The sequence below is a fragment of the Nomascus leucogenys genome, chromosome 2 (genome assembly GCF_006542625.1).
Source record: "Nomascus leucogenys isolate Asia chromosome 2, Asia_NLE_v1, whole genome shotgun sequence".
In the NCBI taxonomy this organism is placed as follows: Eukaryota; Metazoa; Chordata; class Mammalia; order Primates; family Hylobatidae; genus Nomascus; species Nomascus leucogenys.
The window spans coordinates 37,486,343-37,512,099 of record NC_044382.1 but is presented as its reverse complement, the minus strand read 5'-3'; the positions used below and the strand labels follow the sequence as shown (position 1 = coordinate 37,512,099).

Sequence of the window (25,757 nt, the reverse complement as noted above, 5' to 3'; positions counted from 1 at the left end):
TCTCCTGCCTCAGCCTCCCGAGTAGCTGGGATTACAGGCACCCACCACCACACCTAGCTAGTTTTGTAGCTTTAGTAGAGATGGGGTTTCACCATGTTGGCCAGTCTAGTCTTGAACTCCTGACCCCAGCTGATCCGCCCACCTCAGCCTCCCAAAGTGTTGAGATTACAGGCGTGAGCCACTGTGCCCAGCCTACAGTTTTTTTTTAAGTTAAACTAATATTGTCCATATTGCTAAGCTTTCTTCAAAATACACATTAGTGTAGTGTGATTAAATTTCCTTTCTTGAGAAACATTTTTCCTAGAACTGAAAATTGTTTTGCACTTACATAATTTTCCATTTACTAATATTAGTTTCTTTACATTCTCTAATTTGAATCTCTTTCTTCTCAAAATATTCAAATATATCAGATACCTATCAATTATGTTTATTTCTTGGTGATCTTGCACCCAGATCTCTACTTCATTCATACTGGTTGCTCTATAGGCTGTCACCCTAGGACTTTAAAAAATATTTTTCTTGTTGATCCTCTTTTATAAGATCTAGTATATTCTTCTTTCTTAGTTTACTGTCTTATTTTGTTGATGCACATCTCTCAGTACCTTCATAAAAATGGATACAGAGGAAGTAAAAATTTTGAGAGCTTGCTTTGTTATTTTCTTTTTTTATTTGATTGATAGTTTGGGCATAACATTCTAGGTTGAAAATAATTTTCCCTCAGATTTCAAAAGCACTGCTCCTTTTATTGACTGCATATAGAATTGCTGCTCAGAAGACTGATTCCATTCTGATTCCTATGTCTTTTTATGTGATTCCCCCCCCCCCTTTTTTTCTTTCTTTCTGGGAGCATTGAAAAAAATTCCCCTGGTCTTCTGAAAATACCTTAGTACTGGCTGTTTATTGATTAATCTGGTCACATGGCTATGCCCTGTTCATGTTTATCTTTTTTTTTTAAGATGATGTCTCACTGTGTTACCCAGGCTGGAGTGCAGTGGCTATTCATAGGCGCAATCACAGCACCCTGCAGCCTCTAACTCAAGAGCTACTTCTGCCTCAGCCTTCCAAGTTGCTGGGACTACAGGCATGTGCTAGACCCCTTGGCTAATGTTCAGACTATCAATTTTATTTCTGAGAAATTGTGGTTGGGCATGGTGACTCACACCTGCATCCCCCGTACTTTGGGAGGCTGAGGCAGGAGGATTATTTGAGGCCCCTAGTTTGAGACCACCCTGGGCAACATAGTGGGAACCTATCTCTACACAAAAACAAATTTTTAAAAGGAATTTTCTTGGTATGTTTTACTCATAATCTCTCTCCTGAGTTTTCTGGATTCTCACTTCAACGAAAATCTCAGTTAAATATTAGACCTCCTAGATTGACTCTGTAAGACTCTAAGCCTTTTTTCCTTTCTTATTTTCTCTTTGCCTCTCATTCTATTTTTTTAATCACTCAATGTTTTATATATAAGTTTTTCTTTATGACTGACAAATATTTACTTTTAAGAGTTGTTTTTCGTTCTCTGAATATTTTTCATGGTATCCTGTCATAGATTTATAAATGTAATATTTTCTCTCATTTATGATTAATCTTTTCTTTAAAAATGCATTATGCAGTATCATTATTATATATCCATTTTAAAAGTGAAATTGAGTCTAAGGGGAGTTAAGAACTTGTCCAAGGTAATACAGCTAGTAAAAAGCACTTAAGTCCTAATCTAGTCTTCATCTTACAATAGGAATACATACTTCATACAGTTACTATTTAGATTAAATGGATAAATACATACTTCATACAATTACTATTTAGATTAAATGGATAAATGCATTATGAAGCACTTAGAACAATGAGTAGCATAGAGTAAATACTAAATAATTATTAGCTTTTATTAGATTTTCTTTCTCTGGGAATATTAACCAGATATTTTCAAAGGCTTTCTTCTGCTTTCTATATTATTGTTCCTTTTTTTTTTTCTTGGTAGTAGTGACGGTGATAGTTTTGGTCTTTCTATGTTATGTTACAGGCATTTCCTCAAATGCCTTGGCTATCTTCTCGTATTTTAGAAGGATGATATATCAAAATGCTGACAATCAACTCTGTGAGCCAACAGTAACCGTTGATGGCAGGGCTTCATTCTAATATAACCATGCTAGTATAAGTCTATTACCTTATGAGATGCCAAATATTAATATGTGTCCTCATTTGGTGCTTTCATTTTCTCCAGGTTAGAATTCTACAATATCCACTGTGTGGGGATAGACTAGGGTGTCTATCCTTGTGTCCAACAGTCTAAGAGTATTGCATGAAAAGGGATTAGAAGTCTCATCATGCAAAACGCAAAGGTTTGCTTACTCTCCCTATTTTCAGTTTGACACCTCACACTTGTGCTCAGCTGTGCCTAGATCCCCAAGACTAGAGGAAATCCCATTAAATTTCTCCAGAGAATAAACTTTCTATTTTCTGGCTGTGAGTTACATTTCTGTCTATGTAGGGTGATGAGAAGAATAGGGAATTCAATTATCCTCTACACATATTTCCAACTAATAACTTTTTTCCATCCTTAACTGACTTCAGTCTTCTTAAACATCTGATTCCTCCAGATCTTGTGCTTAAAAGAGATTACATTTCTTGTGAGTGTCTTCAATGCAGGAACTTTACTTTAGGGGCATTTTTTGGAACTGCTAAGTTAATTGCTCTTCCACCTGCTTTCTGTCATAGAAAAATATGTGTGTTCACTTGTGTATTCTTAATCTTTGTTAGTTCCTACCATTTTAATTACTTTTCTGCCATTTTAGTGCGTTTTTTTTTTTAAAAAAGAGGTTAATTGTGTGTGGTCAATCCATCTACTTTTCAACTTTTACCCTTCTTTACCAATTACTATTTCAACCATGTATCCAGCTTACATTTTTAGGAATATTAATTGAATTTAACATTTTAAAATGCAGACTTGTTGGATTCTTCTTCCATCCATTCTTAGTGCACTTTAAGACTTTCTATAGTGAACATCACTGATGAGCCCTTAGTATCTATTGCAAACAATCTCCCTCATTATGTACCAATGATGTACTTTGGCTAGGACTGAAACCATCCCAAGCTTAAGAGGTGGTCCCAAATAGAATTAAAACAAAGTAATGGCCAGAGATGGGTCTTTAGATTCTAGGACTAAAATCTGCAACTATAATTCTGTACCTCTTGAAACAATGATTGCTTCAGTGGCAGACACATGATCTTACTTGGTCTAATCAGAGTGAAAGTTAGGTTTTTGTTCTATGTCTAGGGATAGACTCTTACTTTCTCTTCCTGGGCTGAAAGAGAAAACAGATAGCTACAGTTGTGGCTACAATAAATTTTGGGAACCTAAGTCAAGCCAGCTTTAGGAATAAGAGTCTGCTTTAAATTAAACTAACTTGCTCATGCTTGTGTACTTATGAATTTTTTTTGTAAATTATGAAAAACTGGAACTAAATGATAGGTTGACATAGTATGTTCCACCCCAATCTCTTGCTTCATTTTCTACCTGTTCACAATTCATTGCTATTAAGGAAATCTACAGAAATGCCTTTTTATGCTGTCCTAATGACCTATATATGCCTCATCTCATGGTTAATCCAGTTTCATAACTTCAGAAAGGACTTCTGAGATGACCTTTCCTTTCCCTTACCACGTAAAGAAAGCCAAGTAGTAATAGAATTTCATTCAGCTCAACAATCAGTTATACCCTGCTTGTTTCAGGCTTACAATTGTCTCAGAAACACTACGAATTCCTGGGGGCCAGGGATCACATCTTGTATCTGTATTCACCACAATCGAGCACATTTGGTTGTGAGGAGAGTGGGGAAAGACACTGAATAAATGCTTTAAGACAAATACAAACATCATCACAAACTATAAAGAATATGAAACGATTATTATGGAAGATATAATATATTTTTAATTACTTAAACAGAAGGAATTATTTAAACGCAATATTTGCTTCTGGAGGACATTTATGTAAATAAAATTTAGGTAGTGTTCATCAAACTGTGAAAATCTGTGGAGACGCGTGGTGGCGCTGCAGGATAATATCAAGAAAAAAACTACCCTGGAGGATGTTGTACACCCTGTTATCCAGTACACGGGGAGAACTGGGAAGACAGAAAGAACAATCCTTTAAGGGAGAACCTTGAAGCCACTCAAAAAGGTTAAAATCTTTAGGCTTCTGAGGATTTGGTAGACAGATCAGAGGCACGTTTCCCACAACTGCGAAGTGGCCCCGAGGCAATTCTGCAAGATTTTGGGGTTTTGGAAAAGAAGCTATGGAAAACGGAGGGGCAGGCACTCTGCAGATAAGGCAAGTCCTGCTTCTCTTTGTTTTGCTGGGAATGTCTCAGGCGGGCTCTGAAACTGGGAACTTTTTGGTGATGGAGGAATTGCAGAGCGGGAGCTTTGTAGGAAATTTGGCAAAGACCCTGGGACTGGAGGTGAGTGAGCTGTCTTCGCGGGGGGCTCGCGTGGTTTCTAATGATAACAAAGAGTGTTTGCAGCTGGACGCAAACACTGGGGATTTGCTCCTGAGCGAAACGCTAGACAGGGAGGAGCTCTGTGGCTCCAATGAGCCTTGTGTGCTGTATTTCCAAGTGTTAATGAAAAACCCCACGCAGTTTTTACAAATTGAGCTCCAAGTCAGGGATAAAAATGATCACTCTCCCGTCTTCTTGGAAAAAGAAATGCTCTTAGAAATCCCAGAGAACAGTCCTGTTGGTGCTGTGTTCTTGCTTGAAAGTGCAAAGGATTTAGATGTAGGAATCAATGCTGTAAAAAGCTACACAATAAGCCCCAACTCTCATTTCCACGTTAAAATGAGAGTCAATCCAGACAATAGGAAATACCCCGAGTTAGTTCTGGACAAGGAGCTGGATTATGAAGAGCGCCCGGAGCTCAGTTTCATCCTCACTGCTCTGGATGGCGGGTCCCCTCCCAGGTCTGGAACTGCCTTGGTCAGGGTGGTGGTTGTAGATGTTAATGACAACTCCCCTGAGTTTGAGCAGGCTTTTTATGAGGTGAAGATTCTGGAGAATAGCATCCTTGGCTCGCTGGTTTTGACTGTCTCAGCTTGGGATTTAGACTCTGGAACAAATGGTGAAATATGCTATACCTTATCCCATGCCTCAGAAGATATTCGCAAGACATTTGAAATTCATCAAAAGTCTGGAGACATTACTTTAACAGCACCTTTGGATTTTGAAGCAATTGAGTCATACTCAATAATCATTCAAGCCACAGATGGGGGAGGACTTTTTGGAAAATCTACAGTCAGAATTCAGGTGATGGATGTAAATGACAATGCTCCTGAAATCACTGTGTCATCAATTACCAGTCCAATCCCAGAAAATACGCCAGAGACCGTGGTTATGGTTTTCAGGATACGAGACAGAGACTCTGGGGACAACGGAAAGATGATTTGTTTTATCCCGGAAGACATCCCATTCGTGCTAAAATCTTCGCTAAATAATTACTACACTTTGGAAACAGAGAGCCCGCTGGACAGAGAGAGCAGAGCCGAGTACAACATCTCCATAACCGTCACTGACTTGGGGACCCCCAGGCTGAAAACCGAGCACAACGTAACCGTGCTGGTCTCCGACATCAATGACAACGCCCCCATCTTCACCCAAACCTCCTACACCCTGTTCGTCCGCGAGAACAACAGCCCCGCCCTGCACATCGGCAGCATCAGCGCCACAGACAGAGACTCAGGCACCAACGCCCACGTCACCTACTCGCTGCTGCCGCCCCAGGACCCGCACCTGCCCCTCGCGTCCCTGCTCTCCATCAACGCGGACAATGGCCACCTGTTCGCCCTCAGGTCGCTGGACTACGAGGCCCTGCAGGCGTTCGAGTTCCACGTGGGCGCCACAGACCGCGGCTCCCCGGCGCTGAGCAGCGAGGCGCTGGTGCGCGTGCGGGTGCTGGACGCCAACGACAACTCGCCCTTCGTGCTGTACCCGCTGCAGAACGGCTCCGCGCCCTGCACCGAGCTGGTGCCCCGGGCGGCCGAGCCGGGCTACCTGGTGACCAAGGTGGTGGCGGTGGACGGCGACTCGGGCCAGAACGCCTGGCTGTCGTACCAGCTGCTCAAGGCCACGGAGCCCGGGCTGTTCCGCGTGTGGGCGCACAATGGCGAGGTGCGCACCACCAGGCTGCTGAGCGAGCGCGACGCCGCCAAGCACAGGCTGGTGGTGCTGGTCAAGGACAATGGCGAGCCTCCGCGCTCTGCCACCGCCACGCTGCACGTGCTCCTGGTGGACGGCTTCTCCCAGCCCTACCTGCCGCTCCCTGAGGCGGCCCCGGCCCAGGCCCAGGCCGACTCGCTCACCGTCTACCTGGTGGTGGCGTTGGCCTCGGTGTCTTCGCTCTTCCTCTTCTCGGTGCTCCTGTTCGTGGCGGTGCGGCTGTGCAGGAGGAGCAGGGCGGCCCCGGTGGGTCGCTGCTCGGTGCCCGAGGGCCCCTTTCCAGGACATCTGGTGGACGTGAGCGGCACCGGGACCCTGTCCCAGAGCTACCAGTATGAGGTGTGTCTGACGGGAGGTTCCGGGTCAAATGACTTCAAATTTCTGAAACCAATTATCCCCAACTTCCTACCACAGAGCACAGGTAGGGAAGTGGAAGAAAATGCCCCATTTCAGAATAATTTGGGCTTCTGATAAAGAATGAAAAATAAATCCTGTGTCTGTGAATACATTTATAATTAGGAACTTATCGTGAGGTGCCTGTAAAGTAGTATTTTTGATCACTTCAAATATGTACTCTTCAAGTCAAGAAATAAATTTCTTTTCATAGAAAAGGATCCAGATTTAGTACCAAGAACCCTTCACAAAGCATGAAATGTATATGTGTAATGTTTTATGTCCAACAATTATGCTTAATATAAAGTCTATTAAGTGGTAAGTCTTGTTTGAGATATTTTAAATTGCTTTCCATTGTTTTCAATATTTACTGTGACTTCCATTTTCTTAGTTGATTAGAATGCTCTTCGAGTATACCTACCCTAGTTTCAGTAGCATTGATTGTAGTGTATCTTTTTAAACTTTATTTAAAAAACACTCGTTTTATGAATCATACACTGTTTTCACACTTTTAATCTCAGAAGAAACATATGTGGCATGGTATTTTAGGAATGACCAAATAGACGGTCTTAGAGATTCAGTAAGTTCACTAAGGTCCACTAACTAATAAGTGACAAAACTGAGCATCCATCCTAGATCTGTCTGACTCTGAGTCAGTGACTTTGCTCCGATTCCATACTGTTTTCGTCATTGGATATCACCTGGCAAGTTTCTGCCTAACTAAAGAGAAGAAAAGTTTTTATCATATTCATGCTGCTGTTCAACCTTTATTTAGAAATAATCTTTATGATTTCATTTTCTCTTAAACCAGTAATCTTGCTTTTCTGGGTAAATTTTCAGCTATTATTACTAATGCTCTGATCTGTCCAAATCTTAAGTAAAAACAAAATTGAAAGAGCAACCTGTGCCTTCTCGTTGTCTCCTGAACATATAACTTTCATTTCACAGAAAAGATTAATGGTCCTGATTAGGAATAGTACATAATTGTGATTGCATTATTAGTTAATTATTTTCTTTACATTGTAGTATATTTCCAGAGTCACCCATACTTACATTTGTAATATATTTTCCTGACTTGAGAGTTTGTTTTTAGCAGCTTTTCTTACCTATCCTGCGCTGCTGAATCAGGAAAATTTAAGAAAAAGAATAGATTTAAATGTGTAATATTAAAGAAAAATATAGATGATCATTAAATTTTTAGAAATTTTGGGGAGTTAAGGAGAAGCATTGTTTGTTAAAAAATATATAACTGATTCTTATTTTTAAAATAGGTAATTTTTGCATAGTTGTGTTCTAAAAATATTATAAACTAGTGCTGATAACTCTAATAAAGCTAGAATTACTGCATATCACTGGTGGGATAGAATCTAAGGACAAAAAAACTCACAGTAGTAAAATCTAAAATTGCTTTCATGGTCTCAGGGTAAAATTATCCAATTTCTCTGACAAATAAATTGCATAAAAAATAAGAGGAGTGAAGTTTACACAGGAAAAATCTTAAGAGGTCTACCATGCAATGTGTTTGGATCTTGATTGAAACAACAGCAATAACTCTGAAAAACTTGGAAAAATTTGAATATAGATGGGTATTAAATAATAACTTGATTTTTAGGTGTGATAATGGCATTGTACTTAAGCACATTTTTAGCGTCACTTAAAGTCATGATGCTTTTAAAGAAATGTATAATGACGTATTTGTGGGTGAAAATTCAGTTTGTCTGGGATGTGAAAATGTTGAAGGGATAGAGTCAAGAATTATGGCAAAACATTGATAACAGTTGAAGGTAGTACTGAGTCCTTGGAGATTCATTATACTCCTCTCTTTTATGAGATTTGAAAAATTTCAAAATAATTTCTTTTAATTGATGCTGTTAGAAGTGGAGGTAACAAAAAAGGACATGCTTCCCAGAAACAAAATCACCACTGCTGTTACAGATATTGTCTCTATTTAGACAAGCTCTCCAGCCTTTCCTTGTTCATTTTCCTTCATTATTGGACATAACCTCTCTACCTGAGATAGTCACGCTCCTGTATTCTTCTACCATTTGAATTTTGAGGTGTTTTTCTAGTTATAGTAATGGATTTATGCTAGACTTACGATGGATTTATGCCATCAAGACTCAGCTACTTGATGGCATCAAATTGCTTTATACTTGGTATATAGTTTATTTTTAAGGTTAATATCTATTTGCATTAGATTCCTCATGTTTAAGATGGGGAATTCACAACAGCCCTATGTGGTAGGTGCTGTTCTTATCCTCACTTTACAGAGGACCAAACTATAAGCAGAGAGATTAAATAATTTGTTCGAGGTTCACAGCTACTAATTATTCCTCTGGTTCATAGAAATAAAACTATAAAGATCTAAATGTTGCCCATGTTAACCACAATTACATCTGAAATTTTCTGCATATATTCTTTTTGCCACGCTAGACTGTTACCTAAATATTTCCTTTTTGCCCAAAACTCAGTTAGCATTGTTGAAAGACTAATGTGATTTCTCCTTTGGGCAGTTGTCTGCTCACTAACGTCCGGCGATATTAACGGTGGTGTTGTAACCTTACATAGTCCCGGGGTGCATACAGGCAGAGTTGGGAATATTACATCTATCATCGTCCCACAAAATGTAAGATCCTGTGAGGACGCGTGGTGGCGCTGCAGGATAAGAAGGCACAAACCAGAACCGCAGCTGCAGCTCCATTAACCGGCAAAAAGCAGCAGAACCTGGAAGTCCACGGGAAGCTTGGAGGCCAAAGAGAGAACGGCGGGGTCCTCTGGAGAGGACTACTCACTGGAATATTTCTGAGGTAGCTGTGGAATAACCACAGCCTCAGATACTGGGGACTTTACATTCCCACAGAACCGTCCTCCCAGGAAGCTGAATCCAGCAAGAACAATGGAGGCCAGCGGGAAGCTCATTTGCAGACAAAGGCAAGTCCTTTTTTCCTTTCTCCTTTTGGGCTTATCTCTGGCGGGCGCGGCGGAACCTAGACGCTATTCTGTGGTGGAGGAAACTGAGGGCAGCTCCTTTGTCACCAATTTAGCAAAGGACCTGGGTCTGGAGCAGAGGGAATTCTCCAGGCGGGGGGTTAGGGTTGTTTCCAGAGGGAACAAACTACATTTGCAGCTCAATCAGGAGACCGGGGATTTGTTGCTGAATGAGAAATTGGACCGTGAGGATCTGTGCGGTCACACAGAGCCCTGTGTGCTACGTTTCCAAGTGTTGCTAGAGAGTCCCTTCGAGTTTTTTCAAGCTGAGCTGCAAGTAATAGACATAAACGACCACTCTCCAGTATTTCTGGACAAACAAATGTTGGTGAAAGTGTCAGAGAGCAGTCCTCCTGGGACTACGTTTCCTCTGAAGAATGCCGAAGACTTAGATGTAGGCCAAAACAATATTGAGAACTATATAATCAGCCCCAACTTCTATTTTCGGGTCCTCACCCGCAAACGCAGTGATGGAAGGAAATATCCAGAGCTGGTGCTGGACAAAGCGCTGGACCGAGAGGAAGAAGCTGAGCTCAGGTTAACACTCACAGCACTGGATGGTGGCTCTCCGCCCAGATCTGGCACTGCTCAGGTCTACATCGAAGTCCTGGATGTCAACGATAATGCCCCTGAGTTTGAGCAGCCTTTCTATAGGGTGCAGATCTCTGAGGACAGTCCAGTAGGCTTCCTGGTTGTGAAGGTCTCTGCCACGGATGTAGACACAGGAGTCAACGGAGAGATTTCCTATTCACTTTTCCAAGCTTCAGACGAGATTGGCAAAACCTTTAAGATCAATCCCCTGACAGGAGAAATTGAAGTAAAAAAACAACTCGATTTCGAAAAACTTCAGTCCTATGAAGTCAATATTGAGGCAAGAGATGCTGGAACCTTTTCTGGAAAATGCACCGTTCTGATTCAAGTGATGGATGTAAATGACCATGCCCCAGAAGTTACCATGTCTGCATTTACCAGCCCAATACCTGAGAACGCGCCTGAAACTGCGGTTGCACTTTTCAGTGTTTCAGATCTTGATTCAGGAGAAAATGGGAAAATAAGTTGCTCCATTCAGGAGGATCTACCCTTCCTCCTGAAATCCGCGGAAAACTTTTACACCCTACTAACGGAGAGACCACTAGACAGAGAAAGCAGAGCCGAGTACAACATCACCATCACTGTCACTGACTTGGGGACCCCTATGCTGAAAACACAGCTCAATATGACCGTGCTGGTCGCCGACATCAATGACAACGCTCCAGCCTTCACCCAAACCTCCTACACCCTGTTCGTCCGCGAGAACAACAGCCCCGCCCTGCACATCGGCAGTGTCAGCGCCACAGACAGAGACTCAGGCACCAATGCCCAGGTCACCTACTCGCTGCTGCCGCCCCAGGACCCGCATCTGCCCCTCGCCTCCCTGGTCTCCATCAACGCGGACAACGGCCACCTGTTCGCGCTCAGGTCGCTGGACTACGAGGCCCTGCAGGGGTTCGAATTCCGCGTGGGCGCTTCAGACCGCGGGTCCCCGGCGCTGAGCAGCGAGGCGCTGGTGCGCGTGCTGGTGCTGGACGCCAACGACAACTCGCCCTTCGTGCTGTATCCGCTGCAGAACGGCTCGGCGCCCTGCACCGAGCTGGTGCCCCGAGGGGCCGAGCCGGGCTACCTGGTGACCAAGGTGGTGGCGGTGGACGGCGACTCGGGCCAGAACGCCTGGCTGTCGTATCAGCTCCTCAAGGCCACGGAGCCCGGGCTGTTCGGCGTGTGGGCGCACAATGGCGAGGTGCGCACCGCCAGGCTGCTGAGCGAGCGCGACGTGGCCAAGCACAGGCTGGTGGTGCTGGTCAAGGACAATGGCGAGCCTCCGCGCTCTGCCACCGCCACGCTGCACGTGATCCTGGTGGACGGCTTCTCCCAGCCCTACCTGCCTCTCCCGGAGGCGGCCCCGGCCGAGGCCCAGGCCCAGGCCGACTCGCTCACCGTCTACCTGGTGGTGGCGTTGGCCTCGGTGTCGTCTCTCTTCCTCTTTTCAGTACTCCTGTTCGTAGTGTTGCGGCTGTGCAGGAGGAGCAGGGCGGCCTCGGCGGGTCGCTGCTCGGTGCCCGAGGGCCCCTTTCCAGGGCATCTGGTGGACGTGAGCGGCACCGAGACCCTATCTCAGAACTACCAGTATGAGGTGTGTCTGGCAGGAGGGTGGGGGACAAATGAGTTCAAGTTCCTAAAGCCGATTATCCCCAACTTCCCTCCCCAGTGCCCTGGGAAAGAAATACAGGGAAATTCTACCTTCCGCAATAACTTTGGGTTCAATATTCAGTGACCATAGTCGACTTTCATATTCCATAGGTATTTAATTTTGTGGCATTTCTATGCCAATGTTTATTTCGCCCAATTTGTGTGTATTTAAAATTGTACTGATTTACTCTTGATTTTTCTCATGTTCTTTCTCCCTTTGCTTTAAAGTGAACATTTACCTTTATTCCTGGTTCTTAAAAGATGGCAATTCATTCTTTAACCTAGATGGTCTTAATTTGTAATTAATTTGCCTCCCTAAAGAGCAAACCAAATCACATTTTTTTTCATGCCCCTATCTTTAGTTGAACTTCACCCACTATTATGCTTATGGTAAAATTAAATAGAGCAATTTGGAAGTGATTCAAATTTTCCAGCATTTCTTCATTTGATTCTCTTTTTTTCAGTCTTAAAATAATGATTGCTATTCAGACATATCATTTTTCTTTTTTTAAATCCAGTGCATTTTTAGTTAACCTTTAAATAGATTTTTGCTTTCAAAAATAAACCAGAAAACCTATATCCTATGATACAACTCCAAGTGTTATCACTTGATTCGAAAGGGTCAGAAGACCAGTTTCTTAGTATCCTTTCCTCATTCATCCTGGAGAGGATTGTGCCGGCACGTTAATACTGTGGCCAATCACAGAATCTGGGAATATGAAGCTATAATTTTTTAATTAATGTCACAATGCTCTAATGCAATCTAGTTGAATGCAGAAGACTGTGCCCAAATAATAATTTGTATAGCATAAATTGGAGTTGTGTGTTAATGTGTAAAAATTTTTGCCTGTACTGTCATATAATTTGATGTACATACACCAGAAACTACTTTTCAAACTTTTTTTACTGCAACCAATAATTAAGATCATATTTTACATATTTTGAAACACACAAGCTTAATAGAAAGAAATGCTTGTGAACAATGCTTAGTCTTTTTATGACATAATTTGAAATTACCTATATATTTCATTCTATTCAATTTTCAAATGTGGTCATGATCCACTAAATTTATTTCATGGTATACTAATGGGTAGTAACCCAAAGTTTGAAAACCACTTTTCTCAGATGTATAAAAGTATACCAGATGTTGAACATTGATAGTATCAAAAGATAGTCCCTTAGGGTTCTAATTTAAAAAAATTTTCCAAACCATTGTAGGGGAGTAGCTTTGTCTCATGTTAAACCACTCTTACCTTTAAGGATCTGACACACTATGCAAGAAAAAGACTTCAAGGTTGGAGAAGGAGATTTTCCATGACTTTTATCAAAAAGTCTAAAGTCTATGTTGTGGGAGAAAAATATAGAATAACAAAATGAGTAAAAGTATAGAGGCAAAACAAGCGTGTGTATGAGAGAGAGAGAGAAAGCATGGAAAGGAGGAAGTTCGTGGGGATGAGTAAAATGACTACTTCCAGTGCCACAGACCAGACTCAGTTGCTTCTCTTATTTTATTTTTTGAGACAGCGTCCTGTTCTGTCACCCAGGCTGGAGTGCAGTGGTGTTATCTCCACTTACTGCAACCTCCACCTCCTGGGCTCAAGTGATCCTCCCACCTCAGCCTCCCTCGTACCCAGGACTACAGGCCCAGGCCACCACACCCACTAATTTTTGCATTTTTAGTAGAGACAAGGTTTCATCATATTTCCCAGACTGGTCTCGAACTCCTGAGCTCAAGCAATCTGCCTGCCTCAGCCTCCCAAAGTGCTATGATTACAGGTATGAGCACCTGGCCTCAACTGCTTCTTGAAGATATTTTAAAACTTTATCTTAACATAGTAGAGGGACTGGATATTAGTCAGTTGATAACGCCAAGAAGTTCAATCTCTTTTAATAGCATATCTAAGACAACCTAATGTTTATACTTCTTGCTAAGATTTCACTACCGGTTCTGTTGAGCTGTGTCAACTGAGTAATTATTCTTTTCTTTTTTCTTTCTTTGTTTATTTTTTAGAGACAGGGTCTCAGTCACCTAGGCTGGAGTGCAGTGGTGCAATCATAGCTCACTGAAGCCTTGACCTCCTGGACTCAAGCAATCCTCCTGCCGCAGCCTCCCAAGTAGCTGGGACCACAGGCACATGCCACCACCCCCAGCTATTTTTGTTTGTTTGTTTGTTGTTTTGTTTTGTTTTCTTTTGTTTTTGAGGAGTCTCACTCTGTCACCCAGGCAGGAGTGCAGTGGCGCGATCTCGGCTCACTGCAAGCTCTGCCTCCTGGGTTCCCGCCATTCTCCTGCCTCTCCCGAGTAGCACCCCCAGCTATTTTTTTAAAAATTTTGTAGAGATGAGTTCTCATCATGTTGCCCAGGCTGTTGAACTCCTGGCCTACAAAGGTGGGAGTTATTCTAGCAGCTTCCCTGTGATCTTCTCATATCTACTGGTGGAGTGGGAAAGAGTAGTTCAAACAACTCAGACAGAAAATCTCGCTAGTGCAACAGTGGAGAAAAGGGCCAAGTACTTGTCCTATTACTTCCAGTTTTTCTAGATATGTGAGCAGCAGTACCCCTCTCTTTATAAAAAGAACTATGAGTTTCCTGGCTCTAAAGAGTGACCAGGCATTCAGTAACTCAAATGCCCAGATACATATAACCAACCAATTCTCCTAGAATGTATTGCTAAAAACGAATTTTGCTCATATGCTTCAAAGACCTCATTTATAGTTATACTTAAAACAGTGCATAGGAATCAAGCTGTATCAGCCAATTTTATATGAAAGAACTATAGGTTGTAAGTAACTTAGAACATAATTTTATATCTAGCGGGGGTTAAAGGACACTTAGAAAATAGAGACACAAGAGATGGCCCAGTCTTACAGAATGGATTCTCCTGAAAACCCTTACAATAAAAACCAAATAACAGTATTTTTTTTACTTAGGCAATAGTATGGGAGGGAAAAGGGACATAGGACATTTTATCTTACAAACACACTGTTCTCTTTATCTTTCTGTTTCAAATTCTACCACCACTCCTGGGTCCACTGATTAATCTAACAACATGGCCTCTCAGTCCCTAAGTCTTTACCTCTACTCCTGTTATTCAGTCATTAATGCCCTGGCTACATATTGTACTTTTTCCCCACCAAGAAACTGTTCTATGATATAATAATTTCAGCTGTCTCCCTCTGAGAGCACAATTGTCTATGCCTACAACCTTCTCATTCTGCTGTTTCTATCACATCTTGTCTTTGACCTTATCAGGAGCTCCATTCCATGATGCTGATACTACCTATCAAACGCTCCTGTTTTAATTTCCTTCTTATCCAGCTGATTTCCTGGTTTACCACTCCCAGTTGCTCTCACGCCCATATTCTCAATTCCCTTGTTCAATTTTCCTTCACTAAAACCACCTGATGAAACTCCAGCCCAGATGAATATAGTCCTCCTCCTCTCTTACACATGGGGTGCTGCACTCTATAAGACCAAACTTACAAAATTAGCAATACCACTGCCACTATAAATGTATAATATTCAAACCTAATTGGGCTTCTGAGACCAAGAACTCCTTTTATAATTTTTCTAATGAGCTTTCTCTTCTACGCTCCACAACAACTATTTTAAACCTACTTAACTTACTTTAAACTTCTTACCCTACCACTTAGATACCCCCTTTTATCAGATGAACTTGCCTAATACCTTATTGAGAAAATAGAATCCATCAGCTAGAAATTAATTTTCCTGTCCCCTACTCCACAGCTTTAACAGCATCTGTATCTATACTATTCACCTGCTGAGGTCCCTCCCACTGGTCTAAATCCAATCCCTTCATACATTGCCTGGATCTCATCTTTAACAACCTTTCCAGGGGACTTGCGTTATCCCTTCTGTATCTTAATTTTCTCCTTCCCTACTGAACATTGGCGTTTTAAATATATTCAAGTTTCTCTAGTCTTTAAAATACTCTCTGAGTCTGAATTCTTCTCCAGATACCAATGTATTTCTTATTCCTTTTTACAGCCTTTTCATTCTTTACAAATTTCTTGAGAGCCTGGCTGCAGTGAGCCAGTGAGCCCGGGTGACAGACTGAGACCCTGTCTCAAAAAAAAAAAAAATTGTTGAAAGAACCATCTACCTCATTTTTGCCTCCTCATCCCTCTCACTTTGCACCGAAGTACAATCTAATTTTCACCACAATCATTCTACTGAAACTGCTATTGCAAATATTATCAAAGATTTCCATATAAGTTAAGATTATACTGTGGAACCAATGTGATGCAATGACACGGTGGCTTGTAAACATGTCTCTCTTTTTCACATGACAGTAGCAGTGTAAAAATTATTAGGTAGGTAGGGCAGCTTTCATCCTCACAGTCCCTCTGAAACCAAATTTTCTTTCAAGTAATTTCTTCAACATTCCCTATGGTAATATAATCTGCATGGCCGTAGCTGGGTCACTGCCCACACTCAAATACAAGGGAGGCTGGGATGGGCAATCTACTTTCATGGCCACGTACCTGGGTACAGTTCTATTACTATAGAAGCAAGGGAAAACAGATTTTGTCAGACATCTCTCAGAATCCTCCACAATGACCATCTTTTTAAGCCCAATGGATAATTGTCATACTTATTTTTCTTGACTTTTCTGAAGCATTTGCAGCCATTGATCTTCCTCATCTCCTTAAAATGCTATTTGCTTTTGATTTCATGATTTTGAACTCTGAGCCTTCTTTATCTTTTCAAATATACTTCTTGCCCTGTTTCCTCTAAATGAGGATGTTTCTCAGAGTTCTGTGCCAAGCCTCCTTTATACTGATTTGACACACTTTTGCTTGGTTATCCTAGAGCATTCATGGTATATATATATATATATATATGGTGATTGAAATCATGAATGCTATATATATATGCTCTCTATATATGCTCTATATATATGCTCTCTCTCTCTCTCTCTCTCTCTATATATATATATATATATACACACACCAAAGTTCATATTGCCAGCCCAGATTTATTTCCTATGCTTTGGTTATATGCAAACACACACACACACACCCCACCACCACACAAACACACAAACACACATCCTACAGGCACTTACCTCAATAGCAGCATGTTCAAAACTGAACACTTCATCTTTTTCCACCCCAATTATGTTTTTTAACATTCCCTGTCCTAGTGAATGACACCACTAGTCATCCAGTTGCCCAGTCCAGAGGTGTGAGATCATCTCTGAGTCTTTCCCCTTTTTCTCCCCATGCAACCTATCAACCAACAGTTGAAAATATTTCATCTCCTCATACATTTCTACTCATTCCTCTTCTCTCCATCCACACTGGCATTATCCTCATCCAGACTATCATCATCTCTTATCTGATCTCCTTTATTCTCCAGTCATTCCCCCTGAAATTAATTCTCCATAGTGCAGCCAAACTGATTTTTTTAAATGCAGATGTAATCATGTTAATCAGATGTTTAAAACCCATCTTTGTACTTGAATTACCTTTAGGATAAATTCAAGAATGCATGATATGACCTGTATAATGATTCATGTTCTCACCATGCTTTTAACCCTAATTTCATTGTTAGACCCTCCCCTTCCATAGTTTTTAAAGTCCAAGGCATACTTCACTTATCTGTGTTCCTCAAAATGCCCATCTGAAATATTCCTCCTTCTCCTGCTAGTTCCTTCAGATCACAATGTATTTTTCATTACCTCAGGAAAGCTTTCACTGATGTCCCAAGTCCGACTTCGATCTTAATTATTTTATTTTTGACAGACACTTAACCAGCACTTACAAACCACTTTGTAAATATTAATTAATTAGATGCCTACGATAATAATCATAGGCAAATATTATTATTACCCCATTTTACAGGTGAGGAAACAAAGATATCTATAACTTGCCCAAGCTTATAGATAGTGAGTTACATAATCAGGATTCTAATATTGATAATTTGGTTCCAGATCCCATATTCCTAAGCACTAAGGTGTGCAGCCTCCTAGGTACAAGAGGTCCTTTCTAGGTATTTCTATATTACTTTTTATAAATGCATACATGACATACTTTGTTTACTTGTCTGCCAATTTTTCTAGCTTGTGAGCTCCAGAAGAGCAAGAATTATCTCTAATTTATTCGTGCCATGTCCTTCTTTATATTTTTAAAATATAAAAGTGAAAAAAGTAATGACATTACCAACTATAGCTGACAACAAGTATTTACAAGAGTGAAGAAGAGAATATATTTGTAATTACTCGAGAAATGGCTTAAATAAAAAATTATTTCTTCAGTTCAGAATATTTTAACAGATCCTTTAGTGTCAAGCATTCAAAACAGCGATAATGCAGTGTATGGACCTTTTCTGGATTCAAATTCAAACCAACCAACGGCAAGGGACATTTTGGAGAGAACTGGGGAAAACCAAATGCAGTATAAATTATGTCGAGGAATTATTGCTCAAGTTGTTGATTGTGAACGTTATATTACAATTATCTTTTAGAAGGCCTTGTCTATTAAAAATACTTAGTGAAGTATTTAAAGGTAAAAAAAAATGATGTCTGGGATTTGTTTCGAATGTTCTGGATGTATTTATGAATTACTTGTTCAAAGAGGAAAACTTTTTTAATGAAAAAAAACATGGAGACACATGGTGGCGCTACAGGATAAGACGAAAACAGTACATAGGCTGGCAGGGTGAGCTTCGCTATTCAGGAGAACAGAAAGCATCCAACCCACTGAAAAGACAGGCATGAAAGGAGCTTCGCCTACAGAGATGCTGGAGGATGCACTCTCCAGGGGGTTCCTATTAAAAACCAGAGCTTCAGCTTCCAAAATTAGGGCTGAGCTTCAATTTTTCCACAAGAGATTGCCTAAAGGAACCATGGAGATCAGAGGGGCACTCGATCTGCGAAAAAGGCAAGTTCTAATATTCCTTGTTTTGCTGGGATTGTCTCGGGCAGGTACTGAATCTGCACACTATTCTGTGGCAGAGGAAACAGAAATTGGCTCTTTTGTGGCTAATCTAGCGAGGGACCTAGGGCTGGGGGTGGAGGAGCTGTCTTCACGTGAAGCCCGGGTAGTGTCTGATGATAATAAAAAGTATTTGCACCTTGATTTGCTGACTGGGGATTTGCTCCTAAATGAGAAACTAGACCGAGATGAGCTGTGTGGCTCCACCGAGCCCTGTGTGCTGCATTTTCAGGTGGTTTTGGAAAACCCTTTACAGTTTTTTCGGGTTGAGCTGCGTGTCAAAGACATAAATGATCACTCCCCTACATTCCTAGACAAGGAAATACTTATTAAAATATCAGAAGGTACCACTATTGGAACTACATTTCTAATGGAGAGTGCTCAAGATTTGGATGTCGGAAGCAACAGTCTCCAAAACTACACAATTAGCCCCAATTCTCACTTCTACATTAAAATTCCAGACAGTAGTGACAGAAAGATATACCCAGAGCTGGTCCTAGATAGAGCTTTAGATTATGAACAGGAAGCTGAACTCAGATTAACAGTCACAGCCGTGGATGGTGGATCCCCACCCAAGTCTGGGACAACTTTGGTTCTCATTAAGGTGTTGGACATCAATGATAATGCCCCTGAGTTTCCTCAGAGTCTCTATGAGGTGCAAGTCCCCGAGGATAGACCCCTTGGCTCCTGGATTGCCACCATCTCAGCTAAGGATCTGGATGCAGGAAACTATGGAAAAATATCTTACACATTTTTCCATGCATCAGAAGATATTCGTAAAACATTTGAAATTAATCCAATATCTGGGGAAGTTAATTTGAGATCACCCCTGGATTTTGAAGTAATACAGTCCTACACTATAAATATTCAGGCGACAGATGGTGGAGGTCTTTCAGGAAAATGCACCCTTCTAGTTAAAGTTATGGATATAAACGACAACCCACCAGAAGTAACCATATCGTCGATTACAAAGAGAATTCCAGAGAATGCCTCAGAGACCCTAGTAGCTCTTTTTAGTATCCTAGACCAAGACTCTGGAGACAATGGGAGGATGATTTGCTCTATTCAAGATAACCTCCCTTTTTTCCTGAAACCGACCTTCAAGAACTTTTTCACTCTAGTTTCTGAAAAAGCACTGGACAGAGAGAGCCAAGCCGAGTACAACATCACGATCACCGTCACAGACTTGGGGACACCCAGGCTGAAAACCGAGTACAACATAACCGTGCAGGTCTCCGACGTCAATGACAACGCCCCCGTCTTCACCCAAACCTCCTACACCCTGTTCGTCCGCGAGAACAACAGCCCCGCCCTGCACATCGGCAGTGTCAGCGCCACAGACAGAGACTCAGGCACCAACGCCCAGGTCACCTACTCGCTGCTGCCGCCCCAGGACTCGCACCTGCCCCTCGCCTCCCTGGTCTCCATCAACGCGGACAACGGCCACCTGTTCGCCCTCAGGTCGCTGGACTACGAGGCCCTGCAGGCTTTCGAGTTCCGAGTGGGCGCCACAGACCGCGGCTCCCCGGCGCTGAGCAGCGAGGCGCTGGTGCGCGTGCGGGTGCTGGACGCCAACGACAACTCGCCCTTTGTGCTGTACCCGCTGCAGAACGGCTCCGCGCCCTGCACCGAGCTGGTGCCCCGGGTGGCCGAGCCGGGCTACCTGGTGACCAAAGTGGTGGCGGTGGACGGCGACTCGGGCCAGAACGCCTGGCTGTCGTACCAGCTGCTCAAGGCCACGGAGCCCGGGCTGTTCGGTGTGTGGGCGCACAATGGCGAGGTGCGCACCGCCAGGCTGCTGAGCGAGCGCGACGCGGCCAGGCACAGGCTGGTGGTGCTGGTCAAGGACAATGGCGAGCCTCCGCGCTCGGCCACCGCCACGCTGCAAGTGCTCCTGGTGGACGGCTTCTCCCAGCCCTACCTGCCGCTCCCGGAGGCGGCCCCGACCCAGGCCCAGGCCGACTCGCTCACGGTCTACCTGGTGGTGGCGTTGGCCTCGGTGTCGTCGCTCTTCCTCCTCTCGGTGCTCCTGTTCGTGGCGGTGCGGCTGTGCAGGAGGAGCAGGGCGGCCCCGGTGGGTCGCTGCTCGGTGCCCGAGGGCCACTTTCCAGGGCATCTGGTGGACGTGAGTGGCACCGGGACCCTGTCCCAGAGCTACCAATACGAGGTGTGTCTGACGGGAGGTTCCGGGACAAATGAGTTCAAATTTCTGAAGCCGATTATCCCCAATTGTCAAGTTCATGACACTGGTAAGAATATGGGGGAAATCGAGAACTTTCGAAATAGCTTTGGATTTAACATTCAATAAAACTATTTTAAATTTCTAATTTTTAGTTATTCTTGGCAAGCTGATGGTACTTTTTGCATAATCTTTTGTGGATTCTTGGTTGTACTGTAGTTGCATGCATGATTATAGCTCTTGTTTTTCTCACAGTTTCTTTAAAACTCTTTATTAGTGGCTATAATGACATGGAAATGTAATCTGTGTTTTCTGGTTTTTCATTTATTTGGTCAAAATGTTATATTAATGGAGTTATTGCTATTTTTACTGTGATAATGGTATTAGGCAAGACAATATTCTCAATTATTTGGATATGCAAACTAAAGTATTAAGAGCTAATGTCATTATATATGTAACTTAAATCTAGACACCATCAAAACATAAAGTAAAAATAAAAAGTGTTGCTGAATCTGGGTCGAAAATGTAGTGCATTTATCACACTATTTATTCTCTCTGAAAATGTTCTTTAGAAAAGGTAAAAAAGATGCTATCCCTCCATTTTCAGTTCTAGAGAACCTTATTAGTTTTTCAAATATTTACTTTATGATGAAACTTAAGTGGTCACATTGGAAATTATTAATTTCTTAAGTAATTTTTTCTGTAACTACTTTTCTTGATAATCCTGTTGTGGAGGAAGAGTCTTACAATGCTCTGGGCCTTGCTGTCGCTCTTTAGTTTTCTTAATTTAATTTTATTTATTTATGTTTTTTGGGACAGGGTCTCATTCCATTGACTTGGCTGGAATGCAGTGGCACCATCATGGCTCACTGCAGCCTTGACTTCCTGGGTTCAGGTGATTCTCCTGCCTCAGCCTCCTGAGTATCTGGGACCACTGGCACAGGCCACCATGGCCTGGCTAATTCTTTTGTATTTTTTTTGTACAGATGGAATCTTGCCATGTTTCCCAGTCTGGTCTGGAACTCCTTGGCTCAAACGATCTGCCCGCCTTAGCTAGTTTTTTGAGACAAAGTCTCACTTCGTTGTCCAGGCCAGAGTGTAGTGGCAGGATCTTGGCTCACTGCAGCCTCGACATTCTGGGCTCAGGCAATACTCCTGCTTCGGCCTACTAAATAGCTCGAACTACAGGCACCCACCACGATGCCTAGCTAAATTTTTGTATATGTAGTAGAGATGGAGTTTTGCCATGTGGCCCAGGCTAGTCTTGAACTCCCGAACTCAAGTGATCCACCTGCTTTGGCCTCCCGAAGTGCTAGGATTATAGGCATGAGCCATTACGCCCGGCCTAATTTGCTTTAAATACATCGTGTTTACTAGCTTAAATTTTGTGTTGTTTATTACTAAAGCAGAAAATAATTTAGGGTCTTATCCTGGGTAAAATAGCCTTCCATCAGATGAGTACAAAGCAAGAACTTCATAAGAAATTTAAATGAAGATTCAAACTGTTAAAGAAAATGATTTAGTTTCACTTTCCTATTAATTATTGAGTAAATATAAAACATCATTAATACTTCATGGCCTCTCTCAGATGCCTACAAAGAAGGAATGGGTAGGCATTTATGGTTTATAGATGCCTCATCTTGTAACATATTATATCTCAGCTCTAAAAGAAAGTTCTGTAGAAGATTATAGATAGAGATTTTGATAACTAGAATGTAGTATGGATATAGGGCTAGTGTGCGTATACATTTTTGAAATTGCTGTTACAAGATTAAATACTATTATAGACCAAATGATGTAGTAAAATGGAATTTCACTTGCCATTGTGAAATAGGTGAAACAAATTCCAGTTTCCTTAGATTTCTTCCCTCTAATTCATGCAATTTTCACTGATTTTATTTTTCATTGTAACAAGTAATTATTTGTTGTGTGGATTTCTTAAAATTGACATTTAAACAATAAAATCCTGAAAAGAATATTTGGGTCCCCTTTTTCCCTCAGAGTCATAAGAGGCAAAATTATGCTCTTAAAAGTCACTGCTAATGTAAAAACTGAAGTAAAAACTAAAGAAAGAGAGAAGAAAGACTAGAATAAGGTAGAAAAAAGTGAAATGGAAAGAGAAATAAAAGTAGTGTATTTTTAACCTCAGTATTATCAATTATAAATGAAAATTTTAAATAGTATTGAAACTATAATGTTTCTAGAAATTAGGCTAACAAAGAAGTCAGAAAACCTTTATGGAAAAGTGAATGATGTCGATAAACACTAAATGAAATAATTGAATGTCTGAGTTAATTGAGACAGATGCTAATTCCTTGATAGAACTACTTAATAAAGATCTATGCTTCCCAAAATAATTTATAAATTCAATGCAATTCCAGCGAAATCCATCATAAGTAGTTAAGGATCTAAAAATGGTTTCTAATATTAATATAGAAGAACAAGTTGCATGAAGAGCTAGGATAATTTTTAAAAAGAAAAATGAGGGAATGCCTTACATTATAGATATTAGTACATACTACAAATATGAAGTAGGTAAATCTATCTGAACGATTCAGGAACAGACTCATAGACTACCAGATAGAATAGAATCCAGGGTCAGATCCTTTTATATAAGACAACTTGGTCACAGGAGGTATCATAATAACTGGGGTTGGTGGAGAAGAGAGATTATGTAGCAAATGTTATTGGGGAGATTGGCTCACTATATACAGAAACAAAATCCCTATCTCATGTCATATAAAAACAACCTTCGTATGTATGTAATAGGTGAATTTGAAATATTTGAATTGGAAGAGATGAAATAAATCTGGGTAAAAATATTCATATCATCTTAGTTTGGGTTTGGATTTCTTAACAAGGCTTTAAAGCACAAAAAAGAAAAATACAAATTGTTGAATATTACTGCCTCAAAATTAAAGGATAGCACAGACAAACTAACAGATGACAGTGAGAAGCCACCTGCAGTATTTTAACTGACAAGATTAATATTTACATTGTTCAAATAACTCTTGCAAATCAACAACAACAAAGCCAGGAGAGACAATAGGATTTTTTTTAAGACAAAGGAAAAGGAAATTCAAAAAAAGGGAAAACAGAAAGTCTGAAAATAGCTTTAAATGAAGTTCAACGTTTTTAGTTGGTGAAACATACACTAAAATTAGTAAAGATGAGAGATTTGGGTAATATCAAGTGGAATAATAGGAAATCACATGTACAGCCTATTTAGAGAGCTTTCTGATAGTATTTAGTAAAATTTAACATATATGTACTCTATAATTCAGCAATTCTATTGGAGTGTGTAAGCCAGAAAACTCTGATAGAGCTTTACAAAATGATGTATATAAGAATATTCATCCTGGGAAAGTGAAGAATAGGACTCCACTTACATATCCATCAGTAAAGCAATTGATAAAATGAGTAACATGTTAGTGAAAGATTATTATGCAGTGATCAAAAGGAGTTAGCTAGACATGCAATCACATGAATAAATCTCAAATATCTTAAAAGAAAAAAGAGACAAAGATTTATAGTACAGTGACATACACAATATCTTATATTTATAGATATATGCAAATATATAAATACACATTATGAGGGGAAATAAGAGAGAATATAGGAAAGCTATTTGTGTATATATAGGGGAATAAGGCGTATAGAAAGAAGTGAGAATGAATACCAATGTAAATGGCAGTTGTCTCTTCCAAGAGATTGTTTAAATTCATTATGTCATTATAGAATTGATTTAGTATTGAACAGTTGAAGTTGTTTAAAAATACTATTATTTCTTAGCCTTCCAAAATAATCAGTTGCCCATAGAATATGAAAGCTAAGAGTTTACTTGTAATTTTGAGTTGCAACAATATCCCTGAGACTTTACATTTTTAACAAGGTTGGTAAAAATTATGTAGCACAATGATTTCACTGAAAACAATTACCTATTGAGATATTAATATATTGTCAGGTTAGAGCTAATGTTAAAAAGAAACCCAGAGAGATAAGCAAGACCAAAATCTACTTTTTCCTTGGGAATCCTGGAAAACTTGAACCTCTATTAATAAGCATGGATCCCTAAGAGCCACACCTTGGAGTGAGAGTAAACTGGAAATGGATGAACCCTCGTGGGGAATTTCAGCCTTGAACTTGATTTTTAGCCTTTAACTTGATTTTTAGCCTTAAACTTGATTTAAAGTGATCATTGACAGTTCTCCCAGGAACTGATAGAATCAAATGCAGATCTTTTATGAAATATAACTTCTTTTTTTTTTCGAGACAGAGTTTCGCTCTTGTTGCCCAGGCTGGAGTGCAATGGCACGATCTCTGCCCACTACAACCTCCACCTCCTGGGTTTAAGCAATTCTCCTGCCTCAGCCTCCCTAGTAGCTGGGATTACAGGCATGCACCACCACGCCTGGCTATTTTGTATTTTTTTTTTTTAAGTAGACATGGGGTTTCTCCACGTTGGTCAGGCTGGTCTTGAACTCCCTACCTCAGGTGATCCGCCTGCCTCAGCCTCCTAACGTGCTGGGATTACAGGCGTGAGCCACCACACCCAGTTGAAATCTGACTTCTTATAGCAAATGTGAATGTGACCTTACAGCTTTTTTTTTTTTTTTGAGAAGGAGTCTCGCTCTGTCGCCCATTTTTTGAATGTTTGAATGTTTATTCACTCTAAGCCTCAAATCATTCATACAACTAATTTTTTATGCTCTTAACATAAACAGTCAAAGATAAGTGCATACACAAGGGAACATGACACTATGAGTGAGAGCCAGCAGAAAAAAGGAACATAAAAATAAACT

General features: G+C 41.0%; 3 protein-coding genes across 3 annotated transcripts; all 3 read left to right on the top strand.

The window, feature by feature from the left end:
- The first annotated feature begins 2,919 nt into the window (after positions 1–2,919).
- Positions 2,920–7,503, top strand: PCDHB12 (protocadherin beta 12). The gene has a single exon (XM_003266513.4). The coding sequence runs from the start codon at positions 4,293–4,295 to the stop codon at positions 6,678–6,680; it is 2,388 nt and encodes a 795-aa protein (XP_003266561.1). The 5' UTR covers positions 2,920–4,292; the 3' UTR covers positions 6,681–7,503.
- A 427-nt stretch (positions 7,504–7,930) lies between these two features.
- LOC100587054 (protocadherin beta-13) lies at positions 7,931–12,400 on the top strand. The gene has a single exon (XM_003266508.3). It carries the CDS (start codon positions 9,499–9,501, stop codon positions 11,899–11,901), a length of 2,403 nt encoding a protein of 800 aa, XP_003266556.2. The 5' UTR covers positions 7,931–9,498; the 3' UTR covers positions 11,902–12,400.
- Positions 12,401–14,147: 1,747 nt separating this feature from the next.
- LOC100588394 (protocadherin beta-14) lies at positions 14,148–21,466 on the top strand. The gene has a single exon (XM_003266512.4). It carries the CDS (start codon positions 18,556–18,558, stop codon positions 21,082–21,084), a length of 2,529 nt encoding a protein of 842 aa, XP_003266560.1. The 5' UTR covers positions 14,148–18,555; the 3' UTR covers positions 21,085–21,466.
- Positions 21,467–25,757: the final 4,291 nt, after the last annotated feature.